General features: G+C 42.1%; 1 protein-coding gene across 9 annotated transcripts in view; it reads left to right on the top strand.

The window, feature by feature from the left end:
* NCAM1 (neural cell adhesion molecule 1) overlaps window positions 1-15825 on the top strand; it is a 104408-nt gene that overhangs the window by 48069 nt on the left and 40514 nt on the right. For all 9 annotated transcript variants that reach the window (XM_062608656.1, XM_062608650.1, XM_062608655.1 and 6 more), the window contains exons 2-8: window positions 7556-7630; window positions 9130-9348; window positions 9967-10110; window positions 10963-11100; window positions 11605-11722; window positions 12487-12656; window positions 13069-13211. In XM_062608656.1, coding sequence (XP_062464640.1) covers window positions 7556-7630; window positions 9130-9348; window positions 9967-10110; window positions 10963-11100; window positions 11605-11722; window positions 12487-12656; window positions 13069-13211 — 1007 coding nt within the window. The remainder of the gene's footprint in view (window positions 1-7555; window positions 7631-9129; window positions 9349-9966; window positions 10111-10962; window positions 11101-11604; window positions 11723-12486; window positions 12657-13068; window positions 13212-15825) is intronic.

Here is a 15825-nt window from a genome sequence, read left to right as displayed (position 1 = left end):
AGTGACGCTGAAAAATGACTGATCTCCAGTGGAAGAGCATCCTTACAAATGGCATTTCTGTTTGTATTGCAGTTGCGAGGCTCCAGGCTTGTTCTCTGCAGTCCTGCCTGCTGTGTTTGTATAAAGGGATGAGTCTAGTTTGCTTTTATCTCCTTTTCTCTACCTCCTTGGTGCTGCCGCAGTGACTCTTTTCTAAATACGAAGTGCCCTACCAGTCTGCATTATTTGGGCTATTGGTAGAACCGTTACACCAGGGCAGAGTAGCATCCCAAGCTTTAGGGGAATTGTTTAAGTGACCTTAAGGTGCCTGAAGGTGCCAAAAACTGTTTAGATCCAGTTGATCCTGATACTTCTTTATCTTGGGAAGTAAAAGTTGGATTCTTGTCAAAGGTGTGGCAGAGGCAATGCTTTGTTCTGTGCTAGCTGTCATAAAAGCAATTGGTGTGACTCAGATTTATGTTGTTGAGAAGACAGACAAATGAGCTCTGCCTTAGAAGGGTGAAAAATTGTGATACTGGCTTAGCCAGGTCCCAGGTTGCAGTTGGTGTCTCCTGTCCTTGACTGAGCTGTCCAGAAGCTGGAGGGTGTGCATCTTTTTAAAAGGGAGTACAAAGATACGACATTGTTCTGCTAAGAGCGTCTCCAGAGATGCAGAGAGGTGCAGACTATCTTGCACATACAAGTGCATTCTAGTGTGAGGTGTCCCTGCCCATGGCAGGGAGGCTGGAACTTGATTATCTGAAGGTCCTTTCCAACCGTAACTATTCTATGATTCTGTGATTCTACTGTAGATTCCTGCCCACTTCTTGAAGCTACAGAGAAATGGTAAATTTGTTGTGTAGCACGTTTGGAACATGATAATAATTCATGCTGTGAGGCCATACAGATTTAGGTCCATCCTTACTTCCAAAGTTCAAATTGAAACATTCTGAGGAGAAGAGGTAAAAGTAGTGGAAAGCTAAAGCAGTAGTGGTTTTACGGGAAGGGAAGGATGTGGGAGGGATTGAACTCACATGGTTTCTAGGGAGCTGTGATGGATATAACCCCATAGTGAATTTGCATTAATGCAAATCTGTAGCCAAGTGTATTTAGTGTTCCAAGATGTTCTGTTTTCGTGGCCCCAGATAGATCTTCAGGAGCAGTGTGTACATTAGCCTTTCTGCTGTTAAGGTGAAAGGGTGACTACAGCTCACTGCTGTTCATTCACACACTGTTTCACATCAGTCCTTTTGACTTTATACAGATACAGAACCAGTACCCAGCAATTAACACATTTTCCTCTGCTTAAAGTGGCATGTTATTTACTTAACAGGTAAAGCCTGCTGTGTTAGCCTCAGTCTTGGCCCAGCAGGGAGACATCCTCCCTGCCTATTACCAAAATCATGGCTTAATTTGAGCTCATTTCATTTGTTGAAATGCAAAATTAATTATGTTTAACTACAGATGAACAGGAAGTTGCATTAGCAGAGGGTTTTTTTCCAAATCAATGGGGAGTTATTCAGCATTATTTGGGGGCTGAGGAACTTTGTAACCAGATAAAAGATATGGGGGAGGGCCGAGCTATAAAAAGTGTTATTGTGTGATTATGAAGAGGCCTTTTAATGCAGTTATTATGTGATGCTAAAAAGGCCTTTATTGCTACAAGTTGGAAGCAGAATACAAATGGGCTCACAGTGTCTATTAAGTGAAGAGTGGAAAAAATAGTCTCCATTTCCCTGAACTGCAAAGCAAAAATAATGATTAAGTAGTGATTAAAATCTGTGGCAGTTCTGGGTTTGTTAGTTTGATCATATACTAAGCAACTAAGTTTAGCAAGTAGGGAGCAATTGTTTGTGTCATTTAAGGCATAGCTAATTGTTATGATGAACCTGTTTGTCCAGGATCTGATGTCAGTAAATTGTTCTGCTGATAAAAGCTGGTTGAAACAACTAGGGTTGAACTTCTCCCTGATGTAAAATAAGTACAGGTGAGCTTGATGTGAATAACTCAGAGAAACGTTTCTTCTCAGATGACAGCTGATTTCCAGAAATTAGCTTCAGTTTCCCTGATTGAAGGCTGCTGGACAAACACAGCTGGGCTCCTCTGTACCTTATTTCATCACCAGGGGTCTGCTTCCCAGCCCTTTGTGAACTCAGTTTGTAGAAGAAAGCCTTAATGTTGTTTGCAGACACATAGAGAACAAGAAACAGGGCAGGTTCCAGACTGGAGCAGACCCACAGTCTATCCAGTCGGTTATCTTGGCTCCTACAGAGAGCCACCCCCAGAAGACAAAAGACTGAAAAAAAGCCGGGTATAATATTACTTCTCAACATCTACAGCAGAATGGAAATGTTGAGATTATTTGGGGTGTGTTTTTTTCCTTTAATAACTACAGATGATTGCTCACTCCACCTAGTGATTAACAATCAGAAGGCTTTGCAGGGGGTGATTGCTTGACTGGATCTAAGCAAAGACATGACAGTCAGACATTACTTTAACGTTCTTATGGCTGTTTCTTAGAATGGTGCAGTGTCTTGGATCCCTTGTGCTAGGCACAATATAAATGCAGAACAAATGCTGTGGTTACTGTCAGAAAGCAAAAGTAATTTGTTACTTTTCAATACAAGTCTACTAAGTACTGTTTCAAGACATTTGAAATTACTTGCATTAATGGTAAGAGAAGGAAAATGCAAAATGATTTGTTGTCTTAGTCTGAAACAATGCAGTGCAGGTATCTGTTGTATTTTCTGCTTGTGTCAGAGGTTTGTGTCATGTAACCTGCTCAGGTTGGCTCATAAAGTCTGGTTATAGCAGTAAGTGTCTTTCAATAAGAATATTCCTCAGTTTAGTAGTTTCTTGTAAAAGGTATTAACTAGGCCTTAAGCTGCCAGTGATGCAGCTATATGTTTTAGCAGCCTCCTTCAAGAAAAGTCTCAAGATTCACAGTGTGCATCTGCTTTACCTGATCCTCTCACAGGGTTCTTGTTCCTGGTATTAAATTAATGAAAGTGAGGTGTAGTGTGAAATTGGTTAATAGTGGCTCTCTGGTTCCTACTACTCACGAGGTCATAGTTCCTGTGTCATGGTAATTACTAGTTTTGAAAAGCGTGTTTCCAGCATTAGTAATAATATCAGGAGGTTTTTTCTCAGCCTTCCTCGTGTCATGGTTGAAGGGACTGTGCTGCCATACAGGGGCACTACTGGGGAAGGAATTGCTGCTTCTCTTCATGACTTTTCCAGAAATTCTATTACTTAGGACAGTAATTAGAAGATTTAATGATAATTTTGCAGCTGGTGGAGCAGAGGGAGCACTGACTGCAGCATAGCTGAGCATGTTCTTCACTCTCTTGTTTCTAAGACTCAAAATAGTTTTCCATTCCTGGGTCCCGGGGGGGTTCTAGATTTCATTCTCTTGAATATCTGTCCATCACTGAATGCACAGAAGGAGCTAAGCCCTTAGAAAAAGTAAGGGAAAATCTTGAGAGGTGGCTGTTGTGGCCTTGTCTCAGATCTTTTTCCTGCCCTTTCAGGTGTATTTTACAGTAAGATGTTTCCTGCTTATGTGATTACCTCCTGTTCTTTGTACCTACTCTGGCAGAGGCATACATGAAAAAGGTATAAAGTAGAACGTAGATGCTGAATTATGGGGTGATGAAAAGTTCTATACTTTACACAGAGCCTTTTTTTCTCATTTCTAGCTGTAACGGAAAGCACCTGAGAATGGAATGAAAGGCATTAATAACCTCAGCCTTTGCCACTGCCTTCCCAGCATGCAGCAACTCTCAGAAGTGTAGAAGAGGTCCATTGGTATATTTACCTAGTGTAGTGTGGCAAAAAAAAAAAATTGTGAATTTATATTAGATCTCGGCTCAAAAGCCATTTTACCAACACCCCGCTGTTTGCTAGCAGTGCTTGCCTGAATAGAAAGTAAGTTGATGACTAGTCTAAATGCCCTTCCTTGGTCTGCTCTGGTTTTCCAAGGCAGTGCTGGGAGAATTCAATCACAACTTCATTGTGTTCCCAGTTGATAAAAAGTGCAGGCCAAGAGTGGCTGTAATAAACCCCTTGCTGTTAGTCAAGCGATCAAGGGATACTTTAATGTCCCCTTCTTCTGAAAGCCTCTTGGCTAGGGAAGACGTACAGCCACACGTGCAAATGTAGGCCAGAAGTAGAATACACAGTATTCACAAGCTCTGGTTTCAATTGAATCTAGGCTGGGTTTTTCTGTTTACGACTATATCCTAGTCTTTGAGATGGAGTACTAGCATTTACCAGTATAGCTGCTAAAATCCAGTGAGAATAAAACTAGAGAAGTGGCATGGACCATGTACTATTGTTATCCTTTGCAGAGCTCCACTGGCTCAGATTGACTGCTTCCAGTTTATTTATGAAGAGAAATGCTGTATCGGAATGGTTGTTGGCTAAAGAAATCTGCTCAGACACCTTATCAGAAAATCCTACTACTTGCATTCTTTTTTAATGATGGCAGGCAGCATTCCTTCATTGTGTGTATAGCTCTATAGTTAAAGTCTAACCCCCACAGTCCATATGTCTGTTTCCCAAGCGCAGTAAGGAATGTTGCCATTGGCACATACAAACAGGTTTTCATTTCTGAAGCAGTGCATGTTTCTTAAAAACCCAGGTGTGTTCGGCACCTAAAACTAATGCCTCTGTTGTCTGGAGGTAAAACTAGCTGCTGTGGGAGAAGGGTTTTCATGCACTACAGCATGAAAACAGGGGGTGACAGATGAAGCATCTGCAATAAAGTTGCCAAGAAATGCTTTGGCTACATGGGGTAGTGGAATAGCTCGATTAAGATGATTGTTTTCTGCAAGCTCATGGCATCAGTTTTGAAATAAAACCTCTTCATTTTGGCATCTTGAAATTTATACTTGACCTGGACTTGTTAGGCCGCAGAGCTGCTGCAGCATTAAGCCATAGCTATAGGAAATCCTGAATCAATTACATTTTCTGCCTAATGGGTCATAATTTATGTTATGAAGATGGTAGTGATGTTGCTGGGGGAAAAGGGCATTGGGCATGCTTGGATATGCATGCCAAAAGGCTGATTGCAAGTGAACATGAAAATGGGGAGGTACGCTTTCCTTTCTCACTACCAATGTAATTTGAGTCAGAAAGTAAAGTAGTCATACTGGATTATTCACAGCACAGGCTAGAAATCTTAGCTTTCATCTTGACTTAGCTTTGCTGTGATTGTTGATTTTCCCCTTATTGTACCAAAACCAGGGTTATTTTTCAGCATCTTTGACTTTTTACTTTGAATTTCTGGTGACACTTCCCAAAATGGTATGTTCCTTCTCCTTTCTGCATTTAATGCCAGCTGGTTTCACTTTTGTAAGTAAAGGAAGGAAAGATACAGGTGTTTCTCAGTAGTGAGACTCTAAAGGTAGGCTTCTAAGGTGTGCATAGTTATTGGGGTAGAAGGCTTACCTGCTCAAGACAGGTCAGTCTTGAAAGCTCAACTTTTACTTTAGATATCTACAGATACACAGATTCAAAAATTGAACTTTGGACTTCTGTTGTCAATGTTAGCCTTTCTTTTGTTACGTTCTGAATCAAGGTGAGAAGGCTTTTACAGCAGCAATTATTGGAGCCTCTGAACTGTAACAAACATTTAACTGTTCACTTAGGAGCTTTAAATGTTACTTAATAAATTGTTCTCGTTTGGATGAGACTAAGGATTCTTGGTTCTGTACATTTAATTTCTAAACAACAGATATCACTCACATGCCGAAGACAAGATCATGAAAGACAGGTTGACTGATAATTTGAAAACACTCTATAAAGGTCCCATCATTCAAAAGTGCCTGTATTTTGCTGATGCCCCCAGCTTCTGGAGTGTTCATACTGGAAACTACTGTCATTCTGGAGTATTTGCATCTCTGCACATTGCTGCAGCTGCTGCCCAAAGACATTAATTGAGTTTGTAATGTTGTCTATGCTCAAATCTAGTTCCATTGTAATGCGGAAGGAGGAATGTTTTAGATAGTATTACAAAGCAGAAATCTGGTGTGGAGGAACTCGGAGGTCTGGATTTGAGAGATCTCTTTGTTGTACCTTTGCACTCGTTCCATACAGCAGAAACCTTCCCAGGAAGAGCACCCCAAAACATGATTCTCAATGTAAAATTCAGATGTTGGAATGGTTTGTGGAAAAACAACAAAAATGATCCTACAGATACAGACTGTATTGTCCTTTCCGCACTGAATGTAATAAACCTTTAGCCTTTTATTATATTTGGCTCTTTGTACTTGAAGTTCTATTTGGGATTGAACTATATTAAAGTAGTATAGTTGAGAGAAATGAGATTGCTCAGAAATAAAACAGGATGAATGCAGGACCTATAGGGGCAACATGCAGTTCATTGAAAAGTGCAAGGAAGGTGAGAGAATACCATCAAACAAGGGATATGAGTTAAATAAAGATGTCCAAAGGGAGATTGAAAATGTCAGAGAATCATTTTGATTTCTTTCAGCAACAGTATCATCAAATATTCTTTCCAGAATTATTATCTAACTTTGATTATTTTTAAATGATTCCTTTGAGGCAGTGCTGGATTCAGTTGTAGGGAGCACAGAAGGTACAGTATCTTTCACTGACTCCCTCAGTTCCAGACATGCATGTAACAGATGCTTCACTCAGGTCCATGGAACATCTGCTCTATCTCTGCTGCCAAAAATCCTTCACTTTGCTATTGAAAAAGAAAATTAAATTAGAAAAAAAAAAACAAAAACAAGAAAACAACAACTAAAAACTTAACATAAAAGCAAATGCACTGATATTCCATGAGGAGGCAGTGGAAGAGACCAAAGTATTGCTAATATTTTCATTTCTGCTCTAGGAGGGAGTTAGGTGAAATGTGCTGGGATGAACTTGGAAGCAAGTCTCAGCCAGTACTGTGAAGGCAGAAATCACAAACTCAGCAGTCATTGCCAGTATATATTGGAGGAAATTTCCTAGGTATGCTGTGTCTGTCATAAACGTCTCCAATTTGCTGGCTATTTGGACGAAGTTTCTGACTGGAAGATCAAAGTAGGAGCTCAAGGAAAATCAAGTGCCCAGAGTATGCTCCTGACTTCCACTCTGCATTTGTGATGGTTGGTAGCTGAGGCTTGTGTGAATGCGGTGTCACATAGAGCAACAAGTCTCCAAAGCAAAGATTAATTTGCATTTGCTGCCAGGATAGACCTTTGAGCCAGTTCCAGTTTGAATTCAGAGGAGTCCTTACAGGCTGCTTGATGTTCTGGTATGTACACCAAGCGCATTCCCTAGTATTACAGTGTAGTACAGGTTTGAATGTAAACCAGCACTCTGTGTATCACTCCGTGTGATTTTTATAAGGAGCTGGAAGAAACTCTGAATGTCAGTAACTTCTTTGGGGTCCTCAGGGGTCCATGGTACTGTACGTTCACTTATGAAGCAAAGAATGCTCCACCCTGTGCTCTTCCATTGGATGAGTAAAGGAACCATGTGGATTGGAAGGCTGGCAAAGATTTTTTTTGTTTGAGACCACTCCTGTTGTCTAACCATCTTCTGCATGCTCATTCTTTTCCAGCCTCTCTACAAGTGGACATTGTTCCAAGCCAGGGAGAGATCAGCGTTGGAGAATCAAAGTTCTTCTTATGCCAAGGTGAGTGATGGCTTATGGCATCAGTTGCCTTTATCAGGGTTTGCTAGGAAGGTCAATCAGTGTATTAACTCTGGGATAAAAGCTCCAGTGTCAGGTGTAGCTGCAGTATCTCTTGCTCTTTCTTTGTCCTTATGGTTTATAAGACTTGAGTGGAAAATGCAACACATGCTGTTTACTGGAAACAGTAAAAGCATTCTCCCTTGAGAGCTGGCAACAGAAAGCAGCTCCAGCAAGTGGATTTTAAAATGAAAAAAACAGGTACTGAAATGTTGTCTTTCAGCTGAGCATTATCCACAACAATGGCACCTTGCGTCATTCTGCCCCTCTTTGATCCTTGAAATCTAAAATAAGCCTGTTGTTTTTCCAGTTAATTTCTCTAATCAACTGCTGACAGCAGTAATGGAAGTGACTTGAGAATGGTTACCTCTGCAGCTGAGGTTTTTAATGCTGCTGAAAACCTGCATTTCTTGTGACACAATTTACTGTTTGTTCAGGCCACCAACTGCCCCAGGCTGCTTTACTGTGCAACCTGGTTCAGTACTGACCTGATCTGTGTGCCCCAAAGCAGTTACTACAATTTTAGGGCATTTTTCAAATTAGCATCCACATGTCCTCATGAGAGGTTCTCCTGAAAGCAGCTGGCCTGGTTTCTAATGGGAGAAATGAGTATGTTGGAGCACTGACATGATAGCATCCTGAAGCATGATAGAGCAAATAGGTGCTGTCGTGAGCTCTGGGAGCCAGAGCTCACAATGCATTAGAGGACCACACTTCCTCAGGAGCATACTAACTAGGACAAGTAATGAGGGCATCTGATCCAGGAGTGCCTAACTGCAAAGTAATTTGTTAATGCCAGTGCTTTAAAAATGAAAGTATACTCTGGCCAAGTGCTATTGTGATGGTATCTGCATTCAGAAACTGTGTGGTCAGTTAAAGCCCCTCCAATAATAGAAGTTTGTCCCAAATACCAAAGCCACAGTGAGGAATGCGGAGATGTGAGCTGCAAGAGACAGCCTGGAACCACTTACCAACAGTTCTGATTTACACTGAATGCAGCAGGAGGCTGAAGCTAATCAGTGCCAGAACTGCTGCTACGGTTCACTGTCACATTTTGGTACGCAAAGTAACCCAGTCTGCAAGTACAAGTATTTATTAAAAACATTGTGAAGCTGAAGCAGGAAGAGATTTTTATTTTTCGGGCTGATCTGCGTAGAGGAGGTATTGGGATATGGGATCTCAGGATGCGTAGAAGGCCATTCTGGGCTGAAATGAGTGTACCCCTTTAGATTATAAAACCAACCTAATATCATTTTTGCAGGACAGCAGCTGACCATTCACAGTGCTGTGAGAGAGAATTTTCTTTGCTTGCTTCTCAGGTACCAGAAGCCCTTCCCCTGAGTCAGTCTTCTGCATAGTGCTACTGGTTGTATTTAATTCCCTCTGTGCAGCTTTGTTGGGAACTCATTTCAATTTGTTCTGTTTTCTTTTATTGTCCCTAGTGGCAGGGGAGGCCAAATACAAAGACATTTCCTGGTTTTCCCCTAATGGTGAGAAGCTGACGCCGAACCAACAGCGCATCTCAGTGGTGCGAAACGATGACTTCTCCTCCACCCTCACCATCTACAACGCCAACATTGATGATGCTGGCATCTATAAATGCGTTGTCAGTAGCATGGAGGAGGGAGACTCCGAGGCCACCGTCAATGTGAAAATTTTCCGTAAGAGACCGGCTTTGAGGCTATTTTCTGGGCTACTTTGCACATGTATGAGGCAAGATTAGGGAAGCGACCATTTTACCATACTAGAAAAGGCTACTTTTAACGGGGAAGAAGGAGGGTGAAAATAAAGGGGGTATTAAGAAGATACAGCCTTTTCCCTTCTTTGTTTTGAGGGGTAAGTGGGAATTAGGATATGGATGACGGACATGCTATGAGATAAGACTAGTGTTCAGTAAAGAGGATCACACATTCAGAAGGGTTATAGTAAACCATCAGCATATTGTCCAGCAAAGCCATGACAGCAGCTCCTCCCCTTTCTGCCAGGAAGCCGAGCAGTTCCAAGTTGACATTTTCTCTTTGCATTGTAGACAAATCTGTGAGCTAGGTAAAATATTAATTTGGCCCACTGAAATGCCTGGGAGGCAGGGATGGAAAATGGGGTTCCTGTGATGTGCTGCAGTGCACTGAGTCAGGCACACCTTTATTCTTCCCAGAGAACAAGATTTCTGCAGAACATGTCCTCTGGGGTAGTTTTGCTTTCCTCAGGCTTGAGTCAGGAGCACAGCTTTGAGGTGTGTCAAGAAATTTGCAGTGACTTTCTCCTTCCATTGTTTTCAGAAAAACTGATGTTCAAGAATGCTCCCACTCCTCAGGAATTTAAGGAAGGGGATGATGCTGTGATTGTGTGTGATGTGGTCAGCTCGCTGCCTCCTACCATCATTTGGAAGCACAAAGGCAGGGATGTTATCCTAAAAAAAGACGGTAAGGCACAAAAGGTGTCTCAGTGCTTGTCCATCCAGGGGCCAGATGTCCATCTCCCATCGGGGATCAGATCAGGCTCATACAAGGGGTTCAGAAGAACAAAATGGTGGCAGTCACAAGGGAGGACAGAAGCAATTTGTACATGATGCTAGGTCTGACAATGTGAACGTAGTTATTCCAGGTGCTGTGGTTTGGCAATGGCAGGGCAATAATGTTCCCGCAGAAAAGGCCATGGGGCTTTGATGCTGGAATGCTAGGCAAAGGAATGCTGAAAAAGATTTTTAGATAGAAGAAATGCCATTGGACAGAAAAGCTACATGTTGTGACCCTCTCTAGTTTTCCTAAGGAAAAGGGGCTGAAAATTCCTTGCAAGAATCTTTCATTCAAAATGCTGCAGACTGTCATGCTCAGAGGAGCATTTTACTAGCAGCAGGGCTTCAGAGCCCTGACTCCAGTTGAGCATTTGTGCCTCAGCTGCGTTTCCTATATCTACTTGATGCAGGCAACTACTTACTAGTGTAGTAAGATGAACTCTGCCACCCTGGGGCAAGAGGGGCAAGTTTCAAATTGCTTGTTGTCTGATACTGATCAAATGTAAATGTGCTTGTGTATGTGTGTTTCTCTGTGTGCACTTAGGATATAAAGCACCAGAGCAGTTTGCAAACATCTGGTTTCTTTCTTGGCAATGTCGGATCCAGTTGTGGCAGCGTCACCATTAAATGATGGGAAGGGAAGTTTCATTACACTAAACCTTATCTCAGCCTAGAAAGGGCAAGGAGAGGAGAAGAACCTGTTGTCTGCAGTGAGCTTTCCTGAGGATCTGTGGATGAACCTTCCTTTTGTCTTTTCTAGTTCGATTTATAGTCCTGTCCAACAACTACCTGCAGATCCGGGGAATCAAGAAAACGGATGAAGGGACATACCGCTGTGAGGGCCGGATCTTGGCTCGTGGGGAGATCAACTTCAAAGATATTCAGGTCATCGTGAATGGTGAGCAGCTTAGAGCGAGGCTAATGTGGGGACAGTGTATGTAGCACATGCGTTCCAGGCTGCCGATGCCAATGTCACTTTAGATTCACATTCATGATTTGCCATCAGCTTACTAATCTTCTGTGCTGTGTCAAATGAAAATGTCCATGAAATTGACTGAGTGTTTACCAGATGTTTATGGGAAATTACCATGTCAAGTGAAACCTTAAGTGTTTTATGACTTAGAGTGAGGCGTAGATCTTGTTTGGGCTCACAAGTAGTTTGGTCTGCAATGCTGATGTTTTGTGCCTCTCTCCACCTCCTGCCCTTCCTTCCTTCTGCTGATTGCTTTGGAGAGCTCATGCATCAAAGCTGTTGATTGAAACCTGCGGGTGATGGCATGAGGGTTTGAATTACTAGTGGGATGTGTGCGTTTGTATTGCAGAGATTTACAGTGAGCCTTCCAGGGCTCATTCTTACATCTTCTGTCCTTTCTAACTTGAATGTGGATTCCTTCTCTTCTAGTACCTCCTTCTGTGCGTGCCAGGCAGAGCACTATGAATGCCACTGCCAACCTCAGCCAGTCTGTCACCTTAGCGTGTGATGCCGATGGCTTTCCTGAGCCAACAGTGACGTGGACAAAGTAAGATGCTGCATGCAATGTCCTCATTACATGTGCTGATTGTGTGTGAGCATGGATGTTTTTGCCAAACCAGGCAGAAGGGAAAGCAACTTTTTAACTGGAATAAGATTAATTCATTTTTCTCACAAGGGAAAGAATGGCCTCCTAACAGAATTGAAGTTAGCTTGTTTTGGGTTAGCTCCCATCAGGCACACAGACACTCACTACGTGATGAGTATGGATGGGGAGGAGAATCTGAAGGGTAAAATCCAAAAACTCATTGATTGAGATAGATAATGACAATTTGATAGAGATAAAGCAAACTCTGTGCATGGAAGCAAAGCAAAATAAGGAATTCATTCAGTGCTTCCCATTTGCAGGCAGGTGTTCAGCCAGGTCAGCTTTCCCAGCTCCCAATTTCTTGTGCACCCCCAGCCTACTTGCTTAGAAGGGCAGTGTGAGAAATAGAAAAAGCCCTTTGACATTGTGTGTATTTTAGCAATAGCTGAAACATCACTCTGTTATCAGTGCTGTTTTGGTCACAAACCCAAAAACCAGTACAGATTCCTGGAAAAACAAGAACAACAGTAAAACCAGCAGGAGGGTTAGGAATAGATCAAAATATAAGCTTTGTAGCTCTTAGGGAAAGGAAAAGATGGCGATCCCTCTTTACCTGAGGAGTTTCGGTACAGTAATGCAGTTCTAGCATTAGCAACAAGCCTAAAACAAACAGCCTTTGATTGCTCCTCCTCTCCAACACAGCCAGTGTGCTCTGTGCTCTGCAGGGATGGAGAGCCAATAGAAGAGGCTGATGATGAAGAGAAATACAGTTTTAATTATGATGGGTCTGAGCTCATCATCAAGAAGGTGGATAAGAGCGATGAAGCAGAATACATCTGCATTGCTGAGAACAAGGCTGGCGAGCAAGATGCCACCATTCATCTCAAAGTCTTTGGTAAATATGCTTCTACTGTTCCTCCCTTCCCAATCCAGTTGGATATTGGTAGCTCACTAGTGCAAGCTGGAAGTAACCTGCTTATCCCAGTTAATACCTGATGTGGCTTATCCAGAGCTGCTGCTTTCCCAAGTAATGCATCTTTGCCATCATGTCAGGCAAAAATTCTCTGTATGTTTCTGAAATAGATGCCAACTCCATTCTGCTTGCTCTCTGATAAAAGAAATGCAGTCCTGCACAAGAGGAGGTGTGAAATTCATATACTACTTGGAATATCTTCCAGGCCCAGAGGGCTGAATCCTAATCTACCCAAAGATGTTATTAAAAGGGCTTTAACACCTCAGTGGAACTTGCTATAACTTGGGCAGGGAGGTCAACTCCACCCCACCACTGTGTTGCTTTTTCTTTTCAGCAAAACCCAAAATCACCTATGTGGAGAATAAGACAGCCATGGAGCTGGAGGATCAGATTACACTGACCTGTGAGGCATCTGGGGACCCAATCCCTTCTATCACTTGGAGAACTTCCACCAGGAACATCAGCAATGAAGAGAAGGTATAAGCCTTCCCAAAACCATGATCTCATTTGCTGGGATCAGTGCAGCTTGTACCTGCCTGCCTCTGCTGATCCAGAATGCATGATAATTGCACGCAGATGCATATGCAAGTCATGGTGATTCCCCTCTCTGTAGCGAGAGCGCTTGTGGTACTGCACAGACTAACTGCTAGAAGGTCAGCTTTGCAGCCGAAGTAATGCCGTAGGTGTCCTTTTGTGGAAAGAACCATCTCAGTTTATAACAACTGAGGATATGCTTTTTAATTCCTGCTGGTATCACTCTGAGTTGAATTGACTTGAAAAGCAGTAGGCCCTGGACCCTTTTCAGAGGAGTTTCCAAAGGGACCTACAGTTGCAGGAAGCTTGTGAAAGGGTTCTTCCCTTCTTTTTCCAAGCTGGCATAGGAATGAGCACCCTGATTCCAGTGCTGTCCATGCTGACATCATGATGATACGATCTGGGAGGGTGGCAGGTGGAGAGGTGTGGGGTATTGTCTCTCAAAGTTGGCGGTGGACCAAAATGAGCCTGTTAATTCCTTCTGTATTGTATTCTAATACTGCATGTATCTGAAGCACAAAAGCCTTGGCTGCCTTTGTGTTCACCTGTTTTGTTGATCACATCAACACCATTTTGTCCTTAAAGGCAAAAATAATTAGCAGTTTTTCTTTTAAAAAAGTGCTTTTTTTTTTTATTGGCCACAATTCCTCTTAACTAGATGAGATAAAAGGGTGCTGTATTACTGTTGATATTGCATAGTAGTTGCATAAGGTGATCAGGAGCACAGTTTAGAGCCAAAGGAAGCCTAGCCAAAAGTTGGAATAAGATGTTATTGCTTAATAATAATCTTCTAATAACAAGATGCTTCAAGGCTCAGCTAACTTGGACATATGGTGGTTCTGACTCAATATGAAGGCCAGTTGATAGACTGTGAAAGTCTTAAAGCGACAGAGGTGCCATCCTGCACTATAGGCTCCTAAATGAGCTTTATTAATTGCCTCAATGAGGTCATCTCTTCACCATGTTGTTAATGCGTAACTTATTAATCAGAGTGTCAAAGGTTTCCAGCCTTAATTCTTTCTCAACATCTTTTGGATTTGAGGACTAACACAAATCCTTGCAATGTTTAGAGAGAGGTTTCCGTTGCCTTCAAAAGCATAGCTGGAGGACCTGTTTTGGTAGGACAAGGTTATTCATGGTCCCATCTCTCTCTAGGAGAGTGATAGGAGGAGCTAAGTGCTCTAGTGCTTCTAACACTAGAGTTGGATCACAGCAACAGGAAAGAGCTTTGAAAGGGAGAGGAATGTAGAATCTGAAGGAACACTAAATCAAGTAGAAGTTTGTCAGAGAGCCTGTTTGCAGAGAGTCCCATCTGTCCATCTCAATTAAATTAACAAGATCTCAGTGGCAAAACTGCTAACCATTTTTGAGACTCATATATCTTGCTTGATGCTGTTAAGTTGGTGATCAATATTAAGGAAAATGTTAATACTCTGATAGTTTCTTACATAAATTGGGGGCAAATTCCAAGTTTTGAGTTACTACCACATGTTTTATGTACTGGTTCAAACCTTCAGGGCAAAGATGATTTTTATCATGTCCCAAGCACATTTTAGGCAGGATTTTTATGTGTGTGTGTTTTGGTTTCGTTTTTACTTTTTCCCCATTCTCTGTCATGTGCTATAAGTTTAGGTGAATGGTAGGTATCCAGAAAATCCTCAGGTCAAGTTAGGTTTGAAAAACATTCTGTTGCATGTTCAACCAAATGCATATATCCAGTTTACTATTAACTTACTTTCTCTGGGATTGCACAGGGAAACGGATGGTCTTTGGTGTAGGACAAACAATACTAGTTTTAAAATATCAAGCCCTACTTTAGACTGTGCTTTAGGTACTTGGATGCATCTGTCTTGCTGCATGTTGTTTACTTGTGTAGTTATAATTCAGGCCAGGTTTTAAAGGTCTAGAGGTGCCTTAACTCCTATGAACATTTGGTATTTCAGAAAAACCAAGCAAAGAGAACTCCATCTTTGCTTAGTGGCTTCCCCCTCTCAGTCTTTGTCCAAGAACAGAGACAGCCTGGTGTGGAAGAGAGGGATGGGAGGTTACCTAGGCTGGCAATGTCACAATTGTTTCAACATTCCCACATTTCCCTGAGGAGACCTGTTAACATCCTGACATGCATAGCAGAAGATTCTTCTCTCTCTGGCTATACATACATAGCGTGGTACCCCTTGTGCAAACAATCTTGTACCCCTTGTGCAAAAAATGAGAATGGTCTGTGAAGGTTTGACGGAATACCGTCATTGTGACTGTGCTTAGCATGATCAGATGATTGGCAACTATATACCAACACGGATGAGCAGACCAAACTTCCAAATACTGGCATGATGGAAGCTTCCTCTTACTAGTAAGATGGCAGCTTGTATTCTTCTGCCCTGTCAATCTGGAATTCCTATGTCTCACTGCTGCAAAACGCAGCAAGAGCTAGCAGGCCTGGAAAGTTATCAACGTGATGATTTGAAATGGCTTGGCTTAATCTTACCTCAAGTATTTATTGCTGTGCTGTTATGGGGAGTAGGAATGCTTTCTCTTTGCATTAGACCAGATGTGAAGC

Source organism: Pezoporus occidentalis, unplaced genomic scaffold (assembly GCF_034315485.1).
Source record: "Pezoporus occidentalis ecotype Australia unplaced genomic scaffold, CSIRO_AGI_Poc_V1 ctg130, whole genome shotgun sequence".
In the NCBI taxonomy this organism is placed as follows: domain Eukaryota; kingdom Metazoa; phylum Chordata; class Aves; order Psittaciformes; family Psittacidae; genus Pezoporus; species Pezoporus occidentalis.
The sequence above is the reverse complement of the archived record's forward strand: the minus strand, read 5'-3'. Positions and strand labels throughout refer to the sequence as shown.